The sequence below is a fragment of the Eulemur rufifrons genome, chromosome 5 (genome assembly GCF_041146395.1).
Source record: "Eulemur rufifrons isolate Redbay chromosome 5, OSU_ERuf_1, whole genome shotgun sequence".
NCBI lineage: Eukaryota > Metazoa > Chordata > Mammalia > Primates > Lemuridae > Eulemur > Eulemur rufifrons.
This window is the reverse complement of record NC_090987.1, coordinates 44,671,358-44,693,909: the sequence shown is the minus strand read 5'-3', so window position 1 is coordinate 44,693,909 and position 22,552 is coordinate 44,671,358. Positions and strand designations below refer to the sequence as shown.

Here is a 22,552-nt window from a genome sequence, read left to right as displayed (position 1 = left end):
TTTTAAATCTCTACTATAGGGTGCTCCAGTTGTCCAGTTGGTTAGCATGTGATACTTATATATATAAATCCCTACCACATATCATGAAAATTTAGTTTCTTTGATGTTCAGGAAAGATGCTAAGCAAATCTTCAAACCTCTGGTGAATAATGGAATCTTGAAAACTACCCATTTATTCCAGTGTATGTCCTTTTCTACCCTAAAATATTTGATAAGAAAAATCTGATGGTAGGCACTATTGAATTTCATGCATGAAGGACTATTTGGCCTGTTGAATTTTATGTGTGAAGGGCCATTTGGCCTCTAATAAGCTAGTTGCTATTGTCTATTGATTTTGTTTTTCTATGTTTTAGTTAGTGATCAATAAGTACCTCTTTTTTTGGACGCTCCCAACATTTAATCTAGCCCATAGGGCAGGTACCTAAACCTAAACAGCACAGTGTATATTGTATATAGTGTATATCAGTCAGGGTGTATCTGAGCCATTGTGTCTAGTTTTGGATATCTCATTTAAAGAAAGACACAGACAATTCTCTATTTGGTCATAAAAGTGAAAGTAAAGCCAGTCGTTTCAGATATTTTAAGGAGTAAGAGTGTTTCGCCCAGACTAGATGAGACCCAGTTGTGGTTGTACAGTAATAAACGCTTTGGTGTGTAGTAGTGTCTTTTAGAAGAGGGTAGTGATATTCATTGTAACTTCTACTGGACATACTAACTAGAGTTGTCTTATATTGTTATGAACTTCTCATGAAGTAGTGAGTCTCTGTCAACTGGGAGTATCCCAACGTTGAAAAGCAATATAACTTACGATGTTTAAGAAGATGCCTCTCTTAGCACGGGCTGCTATAACAAAATACCGCAGATGGTAGCTGATTTAAACAAATGTGGCTTAATAAAAGACATTCATTTCTCATAGTTCTAGAGACCAGGAAGTCCAAGATCAAAGTGCCAGCAGATTCAGTATCTGGTGAGGGCCCCTTTCCTGGCTTGCAGACTTCTTGCTGTATCCTCATGTGGAAAAGAGAGAGAGAGAGAAAGAGAGAGAGCGCGTGCGCCTTGAGCATGGCCCTGGTCACTTTCTCTCCTTATAAGGACACTAATCCATCAAATGGGGACTCCACCCTTATGAGCTAATTATTAAACTTAATTACTTCCCAAAGGCCCAACCTCCAAATGCCGTCACATTGGGGGTTAGGGCTTCAACATGTGAATTTGTTGCGGGGGGGGGGGGGGGGGGGGGGGGGGCACAAACATTCAGTTTATAACAATTTAACCTTTCCAAGCCTCAATTTCATTATCTTTAAAAAGTAGAAATAATACTACCTTAACGGTTCTGAGATGATAACGTATAAGCTTTAGAATTTGGAACATGGTAAGCTCTCAAAAAAAAGAGTTGCTGCTGGTGTGATTGTTGTTACCATATTTCAGAGATGGGCTAGAAGCATTTTTGGTATTTGTTAAAAGACTGGGTTGGATGAACTTTTCCTGTTTCAATAAGCAGTAAGTACATTTTTAAATTTTTATTTATGCTTGCAAGCCTCAAGATAGGGATGCTGCTCTGTGAACATCCCTCATTCCACTTTGTGTTTTCTGTAAGCACCTCCAGGTCAGCCTGCCTTTCTGATTATGTTTTCTGTCTTTGCTTTTTCTCTGTGACTTTTCATTTGTTTCTGCATCCCTCTTCCGTGGTTTCTGTCACTCTGCAGTTTTTATTTCATTTTCTCCTCCTTCCCCACATTTTTTCTCATCATTCACTGTAAAGTATGATGAATAGTTTACAATGTACATTATTTTGCTATATTTTTAAATCCTTGCTTTACTTCAAAAGTTAATGTGGGGTGTTCCCCCAGTACATGACTAGATTTACATGATCATGTGCATTTTCCACTCCTGGTTCAGAATTTGGCTTTCCTAAGCATTTACCAAGACAGGCCTGCCTTTGTTCTTTTTTTGCTTTATTGTGGCTGGTGCTGGGCTGGTATGTAGGAATAAAGTTTTACGGTGCTAGATTCTGCTTAAAGAGGAAGCTGTTTAACTTACCACTTGTGCATATGATGATCAACTGCTTTTCCTCCAGCTGTATTGGGGTGACCCTTATAGCAGGTTGTTGCTCATTGGTCCCAGGGTGTAGGACATGTTAAGGCACCAGGCCTCCCTTCACTTTTTTTTTCCCAGCCCCTATAATATAAATAGAATTGTTTTATATCTGCCAAGAGAAAACCAGTCATTTGACAGCCTGTATTTTTCTACATTTAGCAACTGGCATTTACACAATAGATTTTCGTGTATAACAGCACATCCTTTAACCATGGTAATTAAAATCATCCTTGAATAGATGGAGTTACACTTAATTATGGATTTTATGCTCTAGTTGATATAAGCTTGTTACACAGTTATGTTTTTAAGACTTGTTTGTATCTGAATGTAGATGCTTAAAAGTTATTATTTTTCAGTTTCACTTAAGAAAAGGCATATATAATTAGTTATGTATTTTTTTTATTTCTTGTAACAAAATGTTTTAACATTGCCACTATCAGTCAAGCAGCAATGTAAAGAAGTACTTGGATACCGTTTAATGTGTGTACCATGATAGGCAAAAAGCACGTCATGAATGTATATTACTTACACAATATGAAAATTCCGAAGAACTGTTCTGTGTTGCCAAGAATTAACTACCTGGTAAAAGAGGGTGAAAAGATGAAATACCTAACGCTAAATTTTATTTTACTTCTGTCTTTGGAGAGTTTCTTAACATATAAAAACAATACACCGTGACGTCAGAAATAAGGAACAAAAAAGATGTGTATTCTCTTTTCCTCTAAATTAGTTGCAGTGCTCTGTTATAAAACAAAATTCAATGAGATACACACAGTGAATCAGGATATGGAAAGATGTTCAACATCATTAGCTATTAGGGAAATGCAAATTAAAATTTACACACCTGTTGTCATGGCTAAATAAAAAATAGTGACAATGCCACATTGTGGTGTGGATGCCAAATAACTGGATCTCTCATACATTGCTGGTGGGAATGTAAAACGATGGCACAGCAACTCTGGAACATGGTTTGGCAATTTTCTAAAAAATCTAAGCATGCAATTTTTATGCAACCCAGCAGTTCCACTCATGGGCATTTATCTCAGTGAAGTTAAAACTTATTTTCACACAAAAACCTGTATGTGAATGCTTATAATAATAACTTTATTTGTAACGGCCAAACATTGGTAACAGCTCAGCTGTCCCTCAACAGGTGACTGATTAGACAAACTATAGTATGTCCATACCATGGAATGCTGCTCAGCAGTAAAAAGGAACAAATCGTTGATACAAAACCTGGATGAATCTCCGGAGAAATATGCTGAGTGATAAAAGGCAATCCCAAAAGGTTACATACAGTATGTTTCCACTCATGTAATTTTCTCCTAAAATGACAAAAAGTTAAAAGCAAAAAATAATTTTATACTGATTACATTTCAAATATATTTTACATATAGTAGGTTAAATAAAATACCTTATTAGGCTTTTTCTTTTTTTAAACAGAGTCTCACTCCATTGCCCTGGCTAGAGCACCGTGGTGTCAGCCTAGCTCACAGCAACCTCAAATTCAAACGATCCTCCTGCCTCAGCCTTCCGAGTAACTAGGACCACAGGCATGCGCCACCATGCCCAGCTAATTTTTTTCTATATAGTTTTAGTTGTCCAGCTAATTTCTTTCTATTTTTTTAGTAGAGACGCAGTCTCGCTCTTGCTCAGGCTGGTCTTGAACTCCTGAGCTCAAATGATCTGCCCGCCTCGGCCTGCCAGAGTGCTAGGATTATAGGGTGGCCATTAAGCTTTTTTTAAATGACAAGTATTGAAGTAGAGAACAGATTAGCGGTTACCAGGGATTCAGGACGGAGTGAGGTGGGAGGGAAGTAGGTGTGGCTGTAGAAGGCAGCAGGAGAGGGATCCTTGTGATAATGGAAATGTTCCGAATCTTAACTAAATCAGTGCTGATACCAATTGTGATGTTGCACTAGTTTTCCCAATTAGGGAACCTGGGTCAAGCATACATGGAATCTAGCTGTATTATTTCTTACAACTACATGTGAATCTACAATGGTCTCAAAATAGAAAAGTTAATTTTTAAAAATGTAATGATGTTATGTGACTGTGCTGATGAAATACTATTTCCTCCCCACATGTGTTTCTTATTTTTTTAGTCTAGTTTATTATTGGTTCATGCAATTATTCCTCTATTCGTTCAAGAAAGAATTACTGTGCACTTGATATGTACTTAATTTGGCCTCGCTATCCAGATCAAATCACTTATTCTAAAACCAAAATCATCACCAGATCATAATTGTTTTAAAGGATTCCACTTTATTTTGTTATTTAGTAGTAAGTTTTGTGGCTAGTTTACAAAACTCACAGCTCTTTGGTAGGTGCATTTTGGGGCCTTGGTAATATTAGCATTAAAATATTTAAAAATTTTTCCAGGGCAGAATTACTGTGGCTGTGCTTCATGGTGTAGAACTGAGGAGCCTTGATTATGCATTACATCTGTGTGTAGGAATAGAAAAGATTTTTGAGTCAAATCAGGGCTCTGCTGTGGGTACTCACTCGGCTGTGAAGAGTTGAGTGAGGCTTTGTGTGGGCACATGTCCTGGCAGGCCCCTGAGTTTTCCCAAGGGGATGGCGTTCTTTCTCCCAGTTCTGCTTTGGACTTGCCTGGCAACACAGAATGTGCTCTCTGGAACTTTTCAAAGCATGGAAATTTAAGCTCGAGGCAGCTCCAAAGCTGGATTTAGAGAAACAATTGTGCTTATGGTGAACAGTGTGGAGAACAGTCTGTGGGTCTTGCCTGTGGTTGGGTGAAAGTCGGCCTCTGAATTAGCCAGAGCAGGAGAGGAGGGTCTCCTGTCTTGGTCAACATCACTCTGGTCCCAGGAGAATGGCTTTCCCCAAATTGTGGGATGTCAGTGTCTAACAAGTGAAATGGTATATTCAGTAGCTGGAAATGAAATCTGACAACCCTAGGACTAAAGGATTTTTTTCCCCTTTTTTTTTTTAAATTAGTGGAAGAGTTGGGGGTGGGGCCAAGGAGAACTTTGGCTTCAGCTGCAGCGTCCCTCCTCTCTGGCAGACTCCTTGCAGACTCCTTACAGACCCCTGGTGATCCTGATTTTAATTGTGAATTAAGGTTAAGGAACAAGATTAAAACTTTTTCTGTGCTTTGAACCTTGTGGAATACAAATAGATATTCCAGTTAGGTGTGTAGAGGCATTGAAGGAATTTTCCTTAGAAGTAATGTTATAAATGGGCTAGACTCAGGCCAGCTCACCAGAATTTATTTAATCTAGCATGTGTCTGAACAATAATAATAGTTCAGATAATGGTTCAGTGCAGAATGCCTCTCTTACTACATTGTTCCTGTTGGAAGATGAATTTCTGGTTTCTCCTAGAGGTGGTCTTCTGGATGACCTTTGTTTGTTTTTTTCTGCTTCACTGTTATGGTCTGAGTGGACGCAGTAGCCCCAGGCTCCAAACGGTTTTGGGCAGGAGGGTAGCGGTAGTGGTCAAGGTTCTTTGGTGATTCCTTGCTGGTCCTGAACTTTAGGGGAAAATCCCTAATGGCAGTTGCTGGCACTGTCTGTGATGTGGGAAAGGAAAAGGAACTTCTGCATGCCTCAGGCCCTGGCTGGAACAGCCTCTGGGATAAGAGGACACAGTCTGGGATTGTCTGTGTGTGGAAATGTGTAGAAACAGTGGTAGCATAAGACTGTTGGGTTCAAAATTAGCAAAGTTAATAACAGTGTGAAATCTGGTGTGCAAATGAACAATGTAGTTTTTGTTACTACAGTTATTTCTTTGTCATTGTCAGTAGATCCACACATTCAGTGTTAACATCTCATTTAATTATTTTTCTTGTAGTCTCAAACCATGAATTATGTGGGACAGCTGGCTGGGCAGGTGATTGTCACCGTGAAGGAACTCTACAAGGGCATTAACCAGGCCACCCTCTCTGGGTGCATTGATGTCATTGTGGTGCAGCAGCAGGATGGCACCTATCAGTGTTCGCCTTTCCACGTTCGGTTCGGGAAGCTGGGAGTCCTGAGATCCAAAGAGAAAGTGGTGAGTGCGGTGCATAGCCTTTCCTCAAGGAGGGGAAAAATTGGACAGTGCCAATGAGTAAATCGTTAGTTATTGTGAGCTCCTGGGGCGTTTTTTTTGGGGGAGGGGGGTTGTTTTTGTTTTCTGAATGAAACTGAAAACAATGTTGCTTTTGAAGTTGCTTCTGAATTCAAAAAACCCTGCTACCCTACCACAGGAAGTCTCTCCAAGGGAAAAAGAAACTGAAAATGATTATGATAATCCTACTTGTTGCAACTCAGAAGAGCAAAACAGAAGCTAGAGTTAAAAATGTGGAAGTTAGGCATATTTAGAAAAAGAAAAAATTTCCTTATACAGCATTTAAAAGTATTTAGGCTAATACCATCAGACTAATTGTAACTGGAATAGGCTGATATAATCAATAATACATTCAATTTGTTTAAAGGAAATTAACAGCACATTTTGTTTTGACAAAGCTGTAAAATCTTATTTGTAATCTAACTTCTGTTATTGATACCAGGACTTCTCCCCAAATCTGCCTGAAATGCTAACCCACAGACCATAGGCTGGTTGACTTTCATTTGTTTTAGGGAAGATTCATTAAGGAAGAAGGTATTTATGTTGGTTTTTGTTTCTTTCTGTCTGTCTGTCTTTTTTTATAGCCTCTTCCCTTCAGGTTATGGAGTAGTTAGAAGGTTTAGTAGTCAGAGTAGTTAGAAGGTTATATCTGATGTCTATCAAGTTAGAAAATTGAGCTAGTAATAAAATTTTGCAGATACATAGTAGTATTTTTCTTTCTACTCTTGCCCCATAATATCTACTTAAATAATGTACAGAGGTTTTGTCAAGCTTTTTAAGCACAACAAAAGATCCTCACCATTTTCCAGCACAGGCCTAAAAGTATGTTTTAGAGCTACAGTTCCCAGCCCCTGGGACGTGGATTGGTACTGGTCCATGGCCTGTTAGGAACCATGCTGCATAGCAGGAGATGAGCAGCAGGTGAGAGAGCAAAGCATCATCTGTATTAATAGCTTCTTGCTATCACCGCGTGAGCTCGGCCTCCTGTCAGATCAGCAGTGGCATTAGATTCTGCATTATGGTGAGTTGTATAATTATTTCATTATATATTACAATGTAATAATAATAGAAATAAAGTGCACAATAAATGTAATGCACTTGAATGAAACCATCCCTCTCCCCCACCTCCAGTCTGTGGAAAAATTGTCTTCCATGAAACCAGTCCCTGGTGCCAACAAGGTTGGGGACCGCTGTGTTAGAAGACCACTGGCATAAGTTGAAAACATTTATTTTCAGCTTTTTCAGAGCTGATATTGTTCTTTAAATAGCAGTTTCTTTCTATTTAATTAAACTTATGTTGAGGGGAAAGAAGATGGATTCCTCGAAACTAGATATTATTTTTTTCCCCCCCTCCAGGAAAAAATGTCTCATTTCTATGTGTTACAAAATCATTTTCCACTGCAGAGCCACATTTCAGGGTGGCAGGGTTTGTGTGGTCTGGCCTCTGTTCAGAGTCACCCTTTAGAAAGCAAAAGTGGCTGCAGTTTGCTTAGTGACTTAGAAACTTTCCATTGCAAAACTGTGGTATTTAGCCACAGTTGAGCATCTCTGGAATTTTTTCTTTCTTTCCAATAATACTAATAGTACTTTCAGACTGGGTCTGTTTTGGGGGAATCAGCAGCAAACTGTTTATGCACTGAAATTTCCCATTAGTTGCGTAAGGATCTATTTGTAAAACTGTTTCTGAGGCTTTTTTTTTTTTTGGCTGGCCTGTGGGTTTTTGATCAGCAGATTGGATCAGTCCACTGGCCTTTCAGAATGGAACCTGCAGGCAGATATACGTAAGCGCTTGTGGATCTGTAAATGGTGACAGCAGATAAAACACCTTTTTCTGCATGTTGTGTGCTTCTAACTTAAGAAGTAATACAATTTCTGTGCAAAGCTACACAGTTCATTTTGTTCCACATCTTGTCAAACCCTTGAGTTTTTAATGGGAGTGTGTCCATGACATGTAGAAAAAGAGAAAAATATTTTTCCCCCCCTCTCTCCCTTGGTATCCCAGAAACCCAGAAAATATGTCTGGGAGGCAATATGGCCATTTAATTTACCAAAACACAGCTTTCCTGTGATGGTAAAACTGAAACCATGTACCTTGAGATATGCTGGCAATTTGCATTAACTATTTGTTTTACTTTAAATCAGCCTGGGTTAGGGAAAGCTGGTCATTGATTTTAAACTGTCAAAACTTACTTGAAACAAATTTTCAAATATAGCAACACCTATAGAGTGGACTTGAAATCCATTACCACCTTAAAACCGCTGTTTAGAGAGATGCGGTATAATAATTTTCCCACTGCCATTGATAAGTTCTTACTTGATGGAATACCAATATTCTTAGTATATTTCATAACTCAGGAGTTTAAATTTAGAAGGTAAACCTGTACTTTATATTTTTAAATATTAATTTTTTGACTTATCACAACACTACTGATTTGATTCTTTATCAAAGTTAAATAACCCCCAGTGTGTTAGAACTGTTTTCTTAGCTGGTGACAGAAATCTGCCTCCTACTAGCTTAAGCAAAAAAGCTTGCATAAGTAAAGTCCAGAGGCATTTGATTTAGTCAGGGCTGTATTAAGAGGCTCTAAAGGTACTATCAGAATTCTCTTTCTCTTTACCCACCTCATTTCTGCTTCCATTTGTGTGGGTTCTTTCTAAAGTTGGATGACCAATACCTCCAGGCTCAGTTCCCATTATTCAACCCCAGTGAAAGGAGAGCTTCCTACAGGAGTCTCAGTATTTAGTCTCACCATCTGTTGCTGTAGCTAGAGATGGAATATATTGATTAGCTTGGCTTGGACAACAGCCCCACCTTCATTCCCTGAAGCCATACCTGAAATACAGGTTGAGTATCCCTTATCCAAAATGCTTGGGACCATAAGTGTTTTGGATTTCAGTTTTCTTTTTTGGAATATTAGCACTATACTTACTGGTTAGGCATCCCAAATACGAAAATCTAAAATCTGAAGTGCTCCAGTGAGCATTTCCTTTTGAGTGTCATGTTAGTGCTCAAGAATTTTTGGATTTGGGATTTTTGGATTTGGGATTTTTGGATTTGGGATTTTTGGATTTGGGATGCTCAATCTGTATATGGTCTGAAATATAGAGGATGACTCGGTTCCCAAAAGACAGAGATGTCTTACCTAGTGAATGGCAAGCCAAATCAAGTAGTATTTCTCAGAGATACCAGTTCCATTTCAACAGCTTAGTCATACATGTTGAGCAAGATTGAGCCACAATGTAGGAAGCATGACTGTATGAAAATGAATGGTTATTTTAAAAGCCAGTTGACTAGAAATTAATGCATCATAATGAGTGTCCTCTTTCATATAATCATCTTGGGAAGCATTTATTCCAACTTGGTACTATCTTTCAAAATATTTTTAAAATCTTATTCCTTTGTTGCCAAAAGAGCTCATGGCATATTCTTTTAAATATACTCAGTATCGGCACAGTTTGATGTTAGGTTTAATTTTGGGAAAGACCAAACTTCATTCAAAGTCAAATCAAGAGAATAAAGTCAACAGTCACATTGAGCAATGTCTTTTGCTCTTTAAAAGTAAAGGTGGTGAAGTGTTAAGTGTTCTAAGATGGTATATAAATAGCTTAGACTCTGAGTTTGCATCCTAAAGAAGCATTATTCTATTTTCCCAGCTATACTGGATGAATGGCTAACCTCCTAAAATGAAAATTTTGAAGAATACTGGTTTGAATCTATTTTTTATTAAATATAAAATAACTAATTTGTATTATTTAATCTAAACAAAGAGTTTATACAACAAATCAACAAATGATTATTTTAATTATTTTCTATGTTCAACTTCTAGTCAAATAAATTTAAATATTTTACTGAAGTTATCCTGAGAAACTTAAAATGTGGAAAAAATAAGCCTTTTTACTATTTAAGTTTTCACATAAATTTTTTAAGTTAGTAAACATGATTTCTATGATTGTAGAAGAAGCTACTATTGTTGCAGCTGCTTCAGAAATTTTATTTTGACTCTAGAGATGCTTAAGTAACTTCTGCCAGCCTGAGTTTCTCTGCAGTAAATATTCAGACTAATATAAAATGTTAAGGAAGGCTGAGTGAAAAGTGGTTAGTATTTGTCCTATTGAAACTGATTTATGCAGCCATTTCATTTAAAAAGTAAAAGTAAAATGAATTTTTGAGTAATCATTTTATCAACATTTCTTAAATTGGATAGAATTTTTTTACTCATTACTCTGTATTAATTGCTCATTTTCCCATTTTCTTTGTTCATCCTTTTTTACAGCTTTATTGTTTTATAATATACAATAAACTTCACATATGTAAAGGATACAATTTAACACATTTGTAGCCATGAAATCATTTCCACAATTAAAAGGAGTGTTTTTTTGTCCTGTCATCTTAGTCTCTGCCACTCTGTGACAGTTCCTCACTCACTCTTTGTTTTTCATGATGTTGACTGACTTTGTAACTTTTTATTTTTTGAGTTAATTTTACTAACAGACAAGTTGCATATGTAGTTTTAAAAGTTTTGCATATATTTTTCATCCACCTTTTTCCCCTAATGTTAACATATTACATGGCCATCCTACAATGATCAGAACCAGGAAATTAACATTGGTGTAATACTGTTAACTCTTAGTTTGCTTGGTGACTTAGAAACTTTCCATTGCAAAACTGTGGTGTTGAGCATCTCTGGAATTTTGGCACAGTTTGATGTTAGGTTTAATTTTGGGAAAGACCAAACTCCATTCAAAGTCAAATCAAGAGAATAAAGTCAACAGTCATATTGAGCAATATCATATTTGATCTTTAAAAGTTAAGGTGGTGAAATTTAGACCTTACCTAAATTTCATCAGTTTTTCCACTTCTGTCTTCTGTTTCAGGATCCTTTCCAGAGCTCCACATTGCTTTCATCCTGCATTCTCTTAGAGTTCCTCCGTCTTTCTTTTGGCTACTGAACTACACAAAGCTTTTTCATAAGTTGTTCCTCCTCTTCCTCCCTCTTCCCTCCTCCTCCTTCCTCTTCCTCTTTCCTTCTTCCCTTTCCTTCCCTCTCCCCTCCCCCTTCCCCCTTCTCTTCCCTTCTCTCCCTCTCCCTCTCTCCCCCCCCTCCTCCCCTCCCCCTCCCCCTCCCCCTTCCCCTTCCCTCTCCTCTCTTCTCTTTTCCTTTTCCTCCTCTTAGTGGAGTCCAGGTCTCACTGTGTTGCCCAGGCTGAACTCAAATTCCTGGGCCAAGGGATCCTCCCACCTTAGCCTCCCAAGCAGCTGGGACTACAGGTGCACCGTTATGCCTGCCCCCTCAGTCTTTGTGATTTTGACTGTTAAAGAGTACAGAGCAGTTATAATGTAGACTGTCACTCAATATAAGTTTACATTTTCTCATTTGGGGCAGGAATAACACAGTGATGCTGTGCCCTTGTCAGTGCATCACATCAGGAGGCCCATCATGTTGCTGTGTCTCATTACTGAGGATACTAACTTTGATCACTTGGTTAATGGTGTCTGCTAGGTTTCTCCTTGGGGAGAAATACTGAGACTCTACAACAATCCTGTTTTTCATTGTATTTCTACCCATGAATTTTAGCATACGTTGATGAATTTTGCCTACAATAATTATTGCTGTGATGTTTACCAAATGGTGATTTTTCTATTTCTATTATTCCTACTTCATTTATTAATTGAAATTCTGCCTTATCAAAGAGCTATTCCTTCTCTCCTATTTACTTAATTATTCAATTATTTGTGTATATCAGTATGAACTCATGGATATCAGTTTTACAGTATGAGTTATCCATTATTATCATTATTTAGTTGCTCGTATTGTCTCAGTTTGGCTATTAGTATAGCTCCTTCAAGTTGAGTCCCTTTGAAATGCTCCCATCATTTTTTGAGCCCTTCCTTCCTTTCTGGAACTAAAAGGTGTTCCAGAAGAACCTACTTTCCCTGCCTCAGCCCTGGAATTAATTATTTTACTTCTACCATAACTCCATGTGTGTTAGATTCATATTTCACTTTTGCTGCATTTTCATCTTGGCCAATTTCCTCATTCAATTTTCCTTTATAAAATTAATTTATTTTACTTTTCCAGGGAACTCTGGTTCCTTCTCTTGGAGAATGGTATTTAGAAACAAAGATCTGGTCACTTGAGGTGTGCTCGTTACTAATGAGGTATTATTGCTTCTAGGCTCTCTCAGCTGGCAGAGCTAGTAAATGTGTGTGTGTGTACACATACGCATACACATGTACATCTACACCGATATATTAGATACAAATCATGAGCTCACATGGATTTCTCTGATTCTAGTCTATCCTCACAGGCTTCCTTCCCTTCTTGTTTGTAGCTTTTTTTCTGTTATAGTAGAAAACATGGCTGTGATTATCCACGGCGTATCTACTTAGTTGCTCAATCCAAGAAAACACATTTGTTTCAGAATTGCTAGCTCACATCTCTGTGATTAAGAAAAATTTACAAACTACTATGCAATATTTGTTTGTAGTTCTATATATTAAAATGTCTTTAGACTTAAAATACGTAGTCAGAAGACTATTTTCCTAAGTTACTTAGGTTAGTTCCTTTCTTCCTCACCTTCTTCAGTGTGGTTATGTTATTCATAAATAGGATTTTTATAATGAACATTTTGATAAAATGTCTACCTAAATTTTTTTAAAAATGTGATACTACTAATCCCATTGTTACCTGGGAAAGCAGAGCTACCGTCAGTGACCAAATGTGAACCAGCACTCCATCCCTGGTCAGAGGGAATAATTGATATTTTTTGGGAAAAACCTAGCTGACAATGCAGTTTGTTCCCACCAGGAGGGCTGTGCAGAATTAAGCACATATAGACTACAGACTGTTCTATTTTCTGTCTGTATAACCCCTGAACAGTCTAATGTTGGAGTTCAAAGTTTATCTGTAAGACTTTTGAAAGTTGGTGTTCATTCATTATTATAATGTATTTAGAAGTATGTATTCCAGCCTACAGAAAAATGATTTTTAAGGGATGTGGATTCATTATTTTTAACACAACTGACTGCCACACACACAAAAAATAGAAACTTTTCCATGGGGCCACAGTGTTTTATTACGAAAGTAGAATAAAAGCTTTGAGTGTAATTTAAAGTAAACATAAATAGAAAAAATGAAATTTATTGACTTTTATTCATTTAATCCACGTTTTTAGAATTACATTGTCAATGTTAATTGTAACAATAAGAGCATCAACAAGATTTTAAATACTCTTCACACGGCCCTGGGGTCAAAACTAGAGTGAGCTAAGTACAACTCTCATGGCAGTTAAGTGTTAAGTGATTGGGTAGCATTTAGTATTATAAACAGTGCTTACTTTGCATGGTAGTGCAGCCCATAAAAAGGACTGGGCAGGTGGAAACCATGCAAAGTGAATGAGCTTAATAAACAATAGAGAAAATTATAGTTTTTTTCAAAACCTTTACACATTTTTGTCAAAACTTTAAAAATTCTACTGTCAGTTATAAATGTATAGGAAAGTTAGAAATAGCAAAATAGTATTTATTTAATATACTGCAATTTTAAAATATTGGCAGCATGCAGAACTGAAGTGTCTTATTCCTTTGTAAAAAATCTTACCAAGTGTAGTTTGAACAGGGCTTTGCCTTGACATATGATACAAAGTGAGCGCCTTTTCTATGTCTTGGCAAGTTGTTATACTCCTTTTCTAAGTTTGGATCAGCTTTTAACTTTTCATTCTTTGAGCTTCCAATGTCATGAATAGCTCTGAGGTTTCCTTTATGTCAGATTTTTTGCTTGTGTCACTTCCTTGGGGCCACCTTCATCCTTTTGGTCACAGCCACTTTCTTCTTTAAAAAGGTAATAAGCTCATTGTCATGGGTTCCTCCAGCTGCACATGTGGAGTCTCTTGACATCCAGAATCTCTTGAATGGTGGCAGGATCACCTTTCCCACAGTCAGCTACGTCGTCCGTAACTCCACTTATGGTAGATTCAAATTTCACTTCTTGTTTCTTTGCTGTACTTACATCTTGGCCAATTTCCTCTTCCAGTTGTCCATTTTTATAAAATATTTTATGTGGGTTTATCACCGGGAGATGAGGAAGCCACACAACTACAGTCTTTGCTGTCTGTGTCTGAACTGAATAACAGATGCGCAATGACTAATCACCAATAAACTTTGAAGAAGTGCCGTGACTGATCACTGATCATGACAACATCTGTTATTTACATAGTGATCTGTGGAGGGCAGAGGTGGCAGTGAAGTTGTACTTGATACAGTTGCTCACAGATCACATACTGAGGTTACTAAAACTTGGGGGTGTCTGTGTGAAGTTAGGCTGCCTGTGCCGTAACTTGGAAAGTGTACAAATGTTTGACAGTGATACTTCCCCCATTTTACGACATTTGAGAAATTAAACAATTAAAACTTTTCATACGTTGTAAAATAGGTGGTGAAACATTTTCTTTCAATGCCTGGTTATCCATCCCTCCTCCCCTTGCCCCAGGTACATTTGGTTTTTAGGGGTAGAATGAGTTCAGGTAGCAGTGTTGCTCTGGGAACCTCGATACCAAGTTTGGCTTAAGAACCTGGTATTTACCCTTATTTTAGCTTGAAGGAAAGACTGAATGCCCAATTACACTTTGTTTCTCTGCTTAGATTGACATAGAAATCAATGGCAATGCAGTGGATCTTCACATGAAATTAGGTGACAACGGAGAAGCTTTCTTTGTGGAGGAGACCGAAGAGGAATATGTAAGTTCTTGTGGGTCACACCCTCCTTACGTGTTGTGCTCAGGCCTCCTGTGCGTGTCCCAAATGGGAATGTTCTGCAGTTTTCCTGGTCAGTATACATATCACTGTTGCTGGCTAGACAAGCTTTAGATTCAGGTTGAAGAACTAAGTTGTCAAAAAGGAGCTGGAGGGATGAGGAACTTTTCTCCATACAAGTTTCAGGGTACAGAGAGCCTTTGTACATGCTTCTTTTGTAAGGGAAGGTACATCTCGAACTTTAATGAGCTTACTTAGTGTCTATTACAGTTCACACCTTGACTTGAATACATTCTTTTCCATCTGAGTAATTAAGACCTCTCTCTTCTGGCTGTGTATTATGACCTTTAAACTTGGAAATAATGTTAACCATTTTGGTAGGGATAGTACATCTCTAACCTTGAATAGTCACGTAAATTAATTTATGGTCTCAAGAGATTTAAATTAATTGGCCTGTATGCTTTTATAAATGATTACATGTTTGGCTTCTTTCAGCAAGAGAGCACAATTTGTCATGTCCTCCCTGTCCTCAATACATACTGTGTTTCTACCTATTTGAATAGTAGTGAACAATTATTGATGGGTTTAATGTGGATCTTTTAAAAAATTCTTTCAAAGGTATCATTACATTTTTCTTCATGAAGAATAAAATCACAAATAGCAAAACTGATAAACATAAAGTTAACTAAGGGTACAGGACTATTTTTTTTGGTTTTGAAGATGAACTGCCAGTTTGGTGTTATAAATTCATTTTAAAAATCAAACAATAGCAAAATGAGATTATCATTTTTGAGTTTAGAGAGAAGCTAACAATGTTGGTACCGGTATGCAAAGCGGCATTGAAACAGTATGATGTATGAAGTAGACCCTTACCAGACTGGTGCTTTTTCTAGTATCGTAATTACTTATTTTCATGTTATTTGCATATACATCGCCTAAGCAAAATTTTTCCTCATCAGAGACAGAGGCAAAAAACAGAATGAAACATAATAAATGACATTTGTCACAAGAATAAAACATTTTTGATGTGTTTCTTAAAATCACATATGGTCCATAACGTTGATTGAGTTTTGTGTAAATCAACAGATACAGTGAGAGGACTGGATTGTTGATATTGTTACCTAGTTTTCATGGTTTATTCTGACAATTCCATTAAAAACTATGCTTAGCAAGGTCAAGTTGGAGAATGTCAGATTTTCAGCCTTTTTTTCCTATTCCATGTATGACCAAATTGACCAAATTTCCTCTAGTATAGTGTGCTTCTCTTTAAAATAAAAAATTGGTTAATTCATCCAAGAAACACTGGCATTACTACTCTGTGCCACATACTACAAAACACGCTCTCTACCCCTTCAAGAGTTCATAATTTAGAGGACAAGGAAAATTATGAAAAACGTTTCTGGCTGCCATTTATTTGCTTTTTGTTTTTCTCAAACTTTTCTCATTTAACTGTATGTCATCAACATCCCTTTCAAGTCAGTAGTTCTGGATCCAACTCTGTCCTTTTAATAACTGTACAATATTCCATAGTATGGATATACCATAATTTATTCAACCATTCTCTTACTGGTAGACATTCAGGTTATTTCCAACACATAAACATTGCTGTAATAGAAATAGGAAATACCACCAGAAACAAAAACAGCTTTCAAGAAGTAAAGTAAACAGATTATTGAATTAAAAGACCACAGCCTCTCATCTTGGTGCCTTGGGGACATGTGTATTGCTGGTGAACACAAATTTCTCCTAGGTAAATAAAACTTAATGCAGTGTTGGGATGATGTATTTGTGAAAGCCAAGTTCAAAAGCTTAGTAGAAAACAATTATGGAAACCCACACATTTTTAAGACTGTTATGTAAAAACTTGAGTGTTCTAAATTTTCTGGGGTTAATTTATATCTCTGTTACGTATCTTCCATTTTCCCCAGTGATAAAAAGAAATGAAAGAAATGGTTAAAATGTTAATTTACTGAACACCAGACTTGATCATTCATTCAGTATTAGATTAAGAGTTTAATTACTTTTAAATATTAAGCCTTATTTTTTTCTTTTGAATTCCTAAAAGGATATGTTAAATACTTTACGGCTTAAAAATTCAGATATCATTTGTTATAGGGTATTGTCTCCATCCTCAATTAATTTGGCAAAACATAAGCATTGACCACTCTACATTCACCACAGTTCCTCTGCTCACTTACGTGTCCTGCTGCCCTTTGTCTGATGCAGTGTCCTTAATCTCTGCCTTGTGCTTTATCCTGTTCTTACTGTTCTGCGTAAGTTCTTAACAGAGTCCTTTGTGACACCTCCTTGGAATGCGGTTGCTGCTTTGACCTTCTCTTTGCAAAGAATTCAATTGGCTCTGCTTTAATCACAGCTCTGGGGTGTTCCACACGGATGTGGCACATCAGTTCCTCCAAGTGTGCTCAGTTACATGGCCCGAAATGGGCTACCATTTAGCTGTAGCGTAAAGACCTACCGAGAGTAGAGCGGGATGTGTAACTTTCTTACCTTTAGGAAATAAGTATTTTTTCCTACTACTGTGAAACTTTATATACTCAAAATGTTAATTATTGTTTTGATTCACTGTCCAGTTTGTCACGGATAACTTTTCTTTCTCCATGTTCTCCTTTAGGAAAAGCTTCCTGCTTACCTTGCCACCTCACCAATTCCAACTGAAGATCAGTTCTTTAAAGATATTGACACCCCTTTGATGAAATTGGGTGGAGGTGAAAGACCATCTCAGAGTTCAGACATCTCACACACTTTGGAAACAGAGACAGTTTTCACTCCAAGTTCTGTGAAAAAGAAAAAACGAAGGAGAAAGAAATGCAAACAGGACAGTAAGAAGGAAGAGCAGGCTGCTTCTCCTGCTGCAGAAGACACCTGTGATGTGGGCGTGAGCTCTGATGATGATAAGGGCGCCCACTCGGCAAGGTAGGCTCTCAGCCTGAGAAGGGTCTTATGCGAGTACCTGGCCATCCACTCATGCTGTAGGTAGAGCTCAGGTAAAGCCAGAGGCTACCCTTTCCTTTACAGATGTGTAGTGTAAGATTTGGACTTGTTTTTCCCTCTGATGGTTTGTTGTGGAATCAGACAGGAGAGGCATTTTCCTTGTTCCTTTCTACAATTCTACAAAATTTCTTATCAGACATCCTGCTATGGTACTAAAATGTCATTTGTAGCAGACTGGTGGTATCTCTTTTTTCATCTAGTAAGTTTCCAAAAGCCAAATAAATGGTAAGTCAAAAGAAGATCTTGAGTTAGTGATTTACCCTGGGTGAACAGATACAGGTGGGCACAATGTCAGGATTTCCCTACCCCGTGGTCTTGTGCTTGAGAGCTCATCTTTTCCTGAGAAGTTCAGAGTTCTGTTTTATTTGAATTAATCATGAAAATATCTTAGTAAGTTGAAGAGGAAGAAGTTTCGTTTTTTTAAAGTGAGAAATCTTGATCACCACTAATTTGCCAGCTCAGTGGAAGAGCTCAAAATACATACCAGTTATCAAGTTTGCACTGCCCGGGGTTTAAAGGTAACAGTTGGGAGGAGAACATATGTTTTCTCATTCAGGATTCAGTTTTCCTCCACCTGTTCCACTCAGTGGTCCTCTTGGCTATAGAAGGACCACTGTGTGTCCGTGGGTGGTTCTCTTTGTTGGTGACCATTGGACAGGAAGCTGCTGCCCACGAGTGGCTCTGCATTTCCAAACTTTATTTATTGGAAGTGGGGGTGGCTTTATGGGGGAGATGCTGGTCCACTTGAATGTTTCCACCTCAGCTGCTGAGAAGAGAGATCATGCCCTGCTTCCTGAGAAAAGTAGTGCTGTTAAAGTGTTTTTCATTATGGAAAAAAGGGGAGATAATTTCTTTCTCTAGTTACATAAACTAAACGTATACCAAGAGTAAACTCTAGTATGTGTCTTATTTACCAAAGTTTTGCTTTAAATGCTCAAGTAAGGAATAAATTGTCATCAATATATTATTGTAATTATACTACATTAGTGAATAAGACAGTATATTAATGAATCCCTCTTTGGCAACACTATTAAATCATTTTCTAAAATTTCAAAATCTGGATTGTGGGTCCTGGAATAAAATTCCTTATTTGGTAGTAATTTTTAATACATAAAATTTTTTTCTGCCCACCTTGTTTTATTACCAACTGACATGTCTGTGGTATTCTTTTTCACTCCTCCAACACTGAACATATTAGACTTTGATTTTAGTTCTGCTAGAATGCAGAAATTCCTCTGTTAGAACTAAACAACAGAAGATGGAAAGCAATCATTGAAAAAGTACATTAGGCTCTAAATTATACCAGTAAAATTTTAAAATCCTAAATAAATCCACAAATTTGGGTAATTTATTTTGTCAGCATCAAAATACTAGCTGGGAAGAGTTTCATTATAAATGTTCTAAGTTCTACTTTTATATATATCATTGATTGCCAAAGAATTTTAAGCTAATTAAAAAGTACCATAATTTCTTAAAAGGAGACTGTTTTTCCTGTCTTTTTTTCCCCCTGCTTTCAGTCTCTTAAAGCTTATTTATTCTTCCCTTGCCTAAGAATAAACTATGAGCATCTTCAATCTCCTGCTTGATTTCAGGACTGTTAAAAACATAAACAATTCCTTTGAAAGTTTTGTATGGGCCTGGTGCTCACGCCTGTAATCCTAGCACTCTGGGGCCGAGACAGGCAGATCATTTGAGCTCAGGTGTTCGAAACCAGCCTGAGCAAGAGTGAGACCCCATCTCTACTAAAAAATAGAAAGAAATTACCTGGACAACTAAAAATATATAGAAAAAATTAACCGTGCATGGTGGCGCATTCCTGTAGTCCCAGCTACTTAGGAAGCTGAGGCAGAAGGATTGCTTGAGCCCAGGAGTTTGAGGTTGCTGTGAGCTATGCTGATGCCACAGCACTCTAGCCAGGGTGACATAGTGGGACTCTGCCACAAAAAAAAATAATAAAATAAAAAAGTTTTGTATGTATACTAAAATGTGTAGATGCACAAGAAATGTGTATTCTTTTGAGAAAAACTTGAAATATTTACACAACTAAATTTTATATGGATTAGCATTGTAACGTTCCCTTAAGTGCTTTATTCCTAAAAATATTTTCCCACTAAAATTCTTGCAAGATGTACCCAAAAAAAGGTGAAGTAATACTTTTGCCTGCAAAGTTTTATTGACATGTGTCCTTTGTTAACATAATAATAGAACAAAATTTAGAACTCCTGAATAAGAACAATCTGCAGCTTCAACTTGGAAAGTTATTATAAAATATGTCTAAAACACATGCAAAGTACCCTACTGAATGCACAAGAATCATATTCTAAAGGTATTTTGTAAATGAGTATTGTAAGTCAATGCATTGCCAGAGATTGTGTGAGAAAGGCTGTTGGTATACCAATTTGGGTGACAGTTATGAATGGTGGCCAGCCCATCTCTCAGCCAGCACCTTGCTTGCCTAGTGAGCAAGCCTGTCATAACACACATAAACTAGGGCATTGCAGGAGCTTGGTAGTTTGCTTTTTCTTTAGATGAATTATAGATGCTACCCACTTGGAGGAACTCTTTTCTAAAATTTCCTTAAAATAGAATCTGCTTAATTATGAAGCCAGCAGAAATTAGGACTTTTAAAAAAAAAAAAGAGGACAAAATGTAAACAGTTGTGAGTTCAGGTCATATTCTGAATTAAGTGTTAGCTAAAAGGTAGACTGGCCCATTATAGATTGTGGAACAGTAGCCCTCTTTATCACTCAGGGCCTTGGTTTCTTAGTCTATGAAATAAGGGGATTGAACTACATGGTTTGCCAGGCCCCTTTCAGTGCAGCACCTACGTTCTAAAATAATCCAAGGGAAGCTATTTAGGGTCATTAACAGCATATGAAACAGCACATTCAAGAATCTGAGAGAAAAAGAACAGGAAGTCTGTTGCTTTTGCAGTTGTGAGGTCTAGGAATTATGTGGGATTGGGGAATTTGCAGCTTTTATATACCTTACTCTCCTCATCCCCTACCACTTAGGAAAGAAATTCTGTTTCCAGAGAACATACATAAAATAGGTTTTATTTTATTTTGATAAAATGATATTCTATTTAAACTCTTCTCAAGACTTTTATTGATAATAGAATTAAGGTTGATTTTGAGGGTCCTTGAGGAGGCAAATGAAAGAGGGACTCATTCTTTAAAGCAGGTTGCTGTTGCACAGCTAGAAGAAACTCATTTCTGGACATTGGAGAGCTTTAAACTACACAGGGCTTGGTTTAAACTGTACCTAGTTGAGTCTCTCTCTGTTCCTAAAGATGGACTTTTGGCTTGGAGATAGTGTGGAAGCCTTGTTTGTCCTTCTGGAGGGTGGATGGATGTGTGTGTATACTAAAAATGTTGTACCTAGGCATTAACTAGCCTTTTGGAGGGAAGAGACTTGTCAAATGAGATCGTGTTTTAGCACAATCTTCAGTGCAAATATACGAAACATAACACTGATGGAAATATTGCAATACCCTGCAATAGCAATAATGGAGGATCAAGACCAGACCATCAAAAAGGAATCTCAACTTTTAATCCACTAAAGGAGACTTGCTTAAAAAATTGTATCTGGAAGCTGAGTCCAGGGAGGCTAAGACTTCTCACAGACAGCATCTATTGCCCTGAGGCTACCTATTTTGTTTCCTGATCAGTAACTGGCTTCTAGAAACCCACCCTCCATGTTGTTCTGGGGTGAGTGCAGATATTCAGGGTGGCAAGGTTCTCCCAGGCGCACCCTGCCTTTCTTCCTCTTCGTTTCTGACACAGCACACAGAGAGAACCATGGGTCCATTCATCCTGTTAAGAGGGATATCTTTTCTGGGAAATCTTCTATATCCAAATGCTAATTTAGGTCATTAGCCATACTGAAATTCATGAATTAATACTGTGCTAAGGTTGCTGATAAACATATTGTTAAGAAAGTTAGTAATCTTTGGTCATGGTAGTTAGCAACCCCGTATATCCCCTACTACCAATTAAATAGTTTAAAACTCATTTTGTACCTATAATTTATCCCACATAATTAATTTAGGTTATTTATTTTAGCTTTATTGACTTTACCCTCACTTGAAAAAAATTGATATGCAACTTACATCCAACACTATTCACAGATCTTAAGTGTGCAGTTCAGTGAATTTTGGCAGTTGTATGTGTCCTCATAACCTGTTAGCTTTTGAATTAGAAAAATGTTGGCTTACAAAATGATGCCAAGTTTGAAGACAGGATATTGAGGCACGTCTCTGAAAGCTGAGGTGCCCTGTACACACTGACTGTGAACCTCAGGAACTGGAAGCCCCAGGCCTGGCTTAGAGTTAAACTGTTTCTCTCTTCTGCTCAGTGCTGATGTTTATATTAGCACTCCTGTGTTTTAGCACAGATAGAATCAGCATTTATGCTATTTTCTTCACATTCTACTATGTATGCTCCCTTATAGCCTCATGTCATGTGCTTGGTTTAAGTTACTCTGTGATGGTCTGCCTCACTGGTCGGTGTTCTCAGGCATATGTGTCATTTTGAAAGTGCTTACAGGTCTTTAGAAGTCCTATTTTAATAAAAGAATCAGAAGACCTAAAGGAACCTCAACATAAGAAACCTTTTC

At 37.5% G+C, this 22,552-nt stretch overlaps 1 protein-coding gene across 4 annotated transcripts in view; it reads left to right on the top strand.

Annotated features, from left to right (window-relative positions):
- LPIN2 (lipin 2) overlaps positions 1-22,552 on the top strand; it is an 85,965-nt gene that overhangs the window by 38,046 nt on the left and 25,367 nt on the right. For all 4 annotated transcript variants that reach the window (XM_069468540.1, XM_069468542.1, XM_069468539.1 and 1 more), the window contains exons 2-4: positions 5,914-6,114; positions 14,813-14,908; positions 17,556-17,857. In XM_069468540.1, coding sequence (XP_069324641.1) covers positions 5,914-6,114; positions 14,813-14,908; positions 17,556-17,857 — 599 coding nt within the window. The remainder of the gene's footprint in view (positions 1-5,913; positions 6,115-14,812; positions 14,909-17,555; positions 17,858-22,552) is intronic.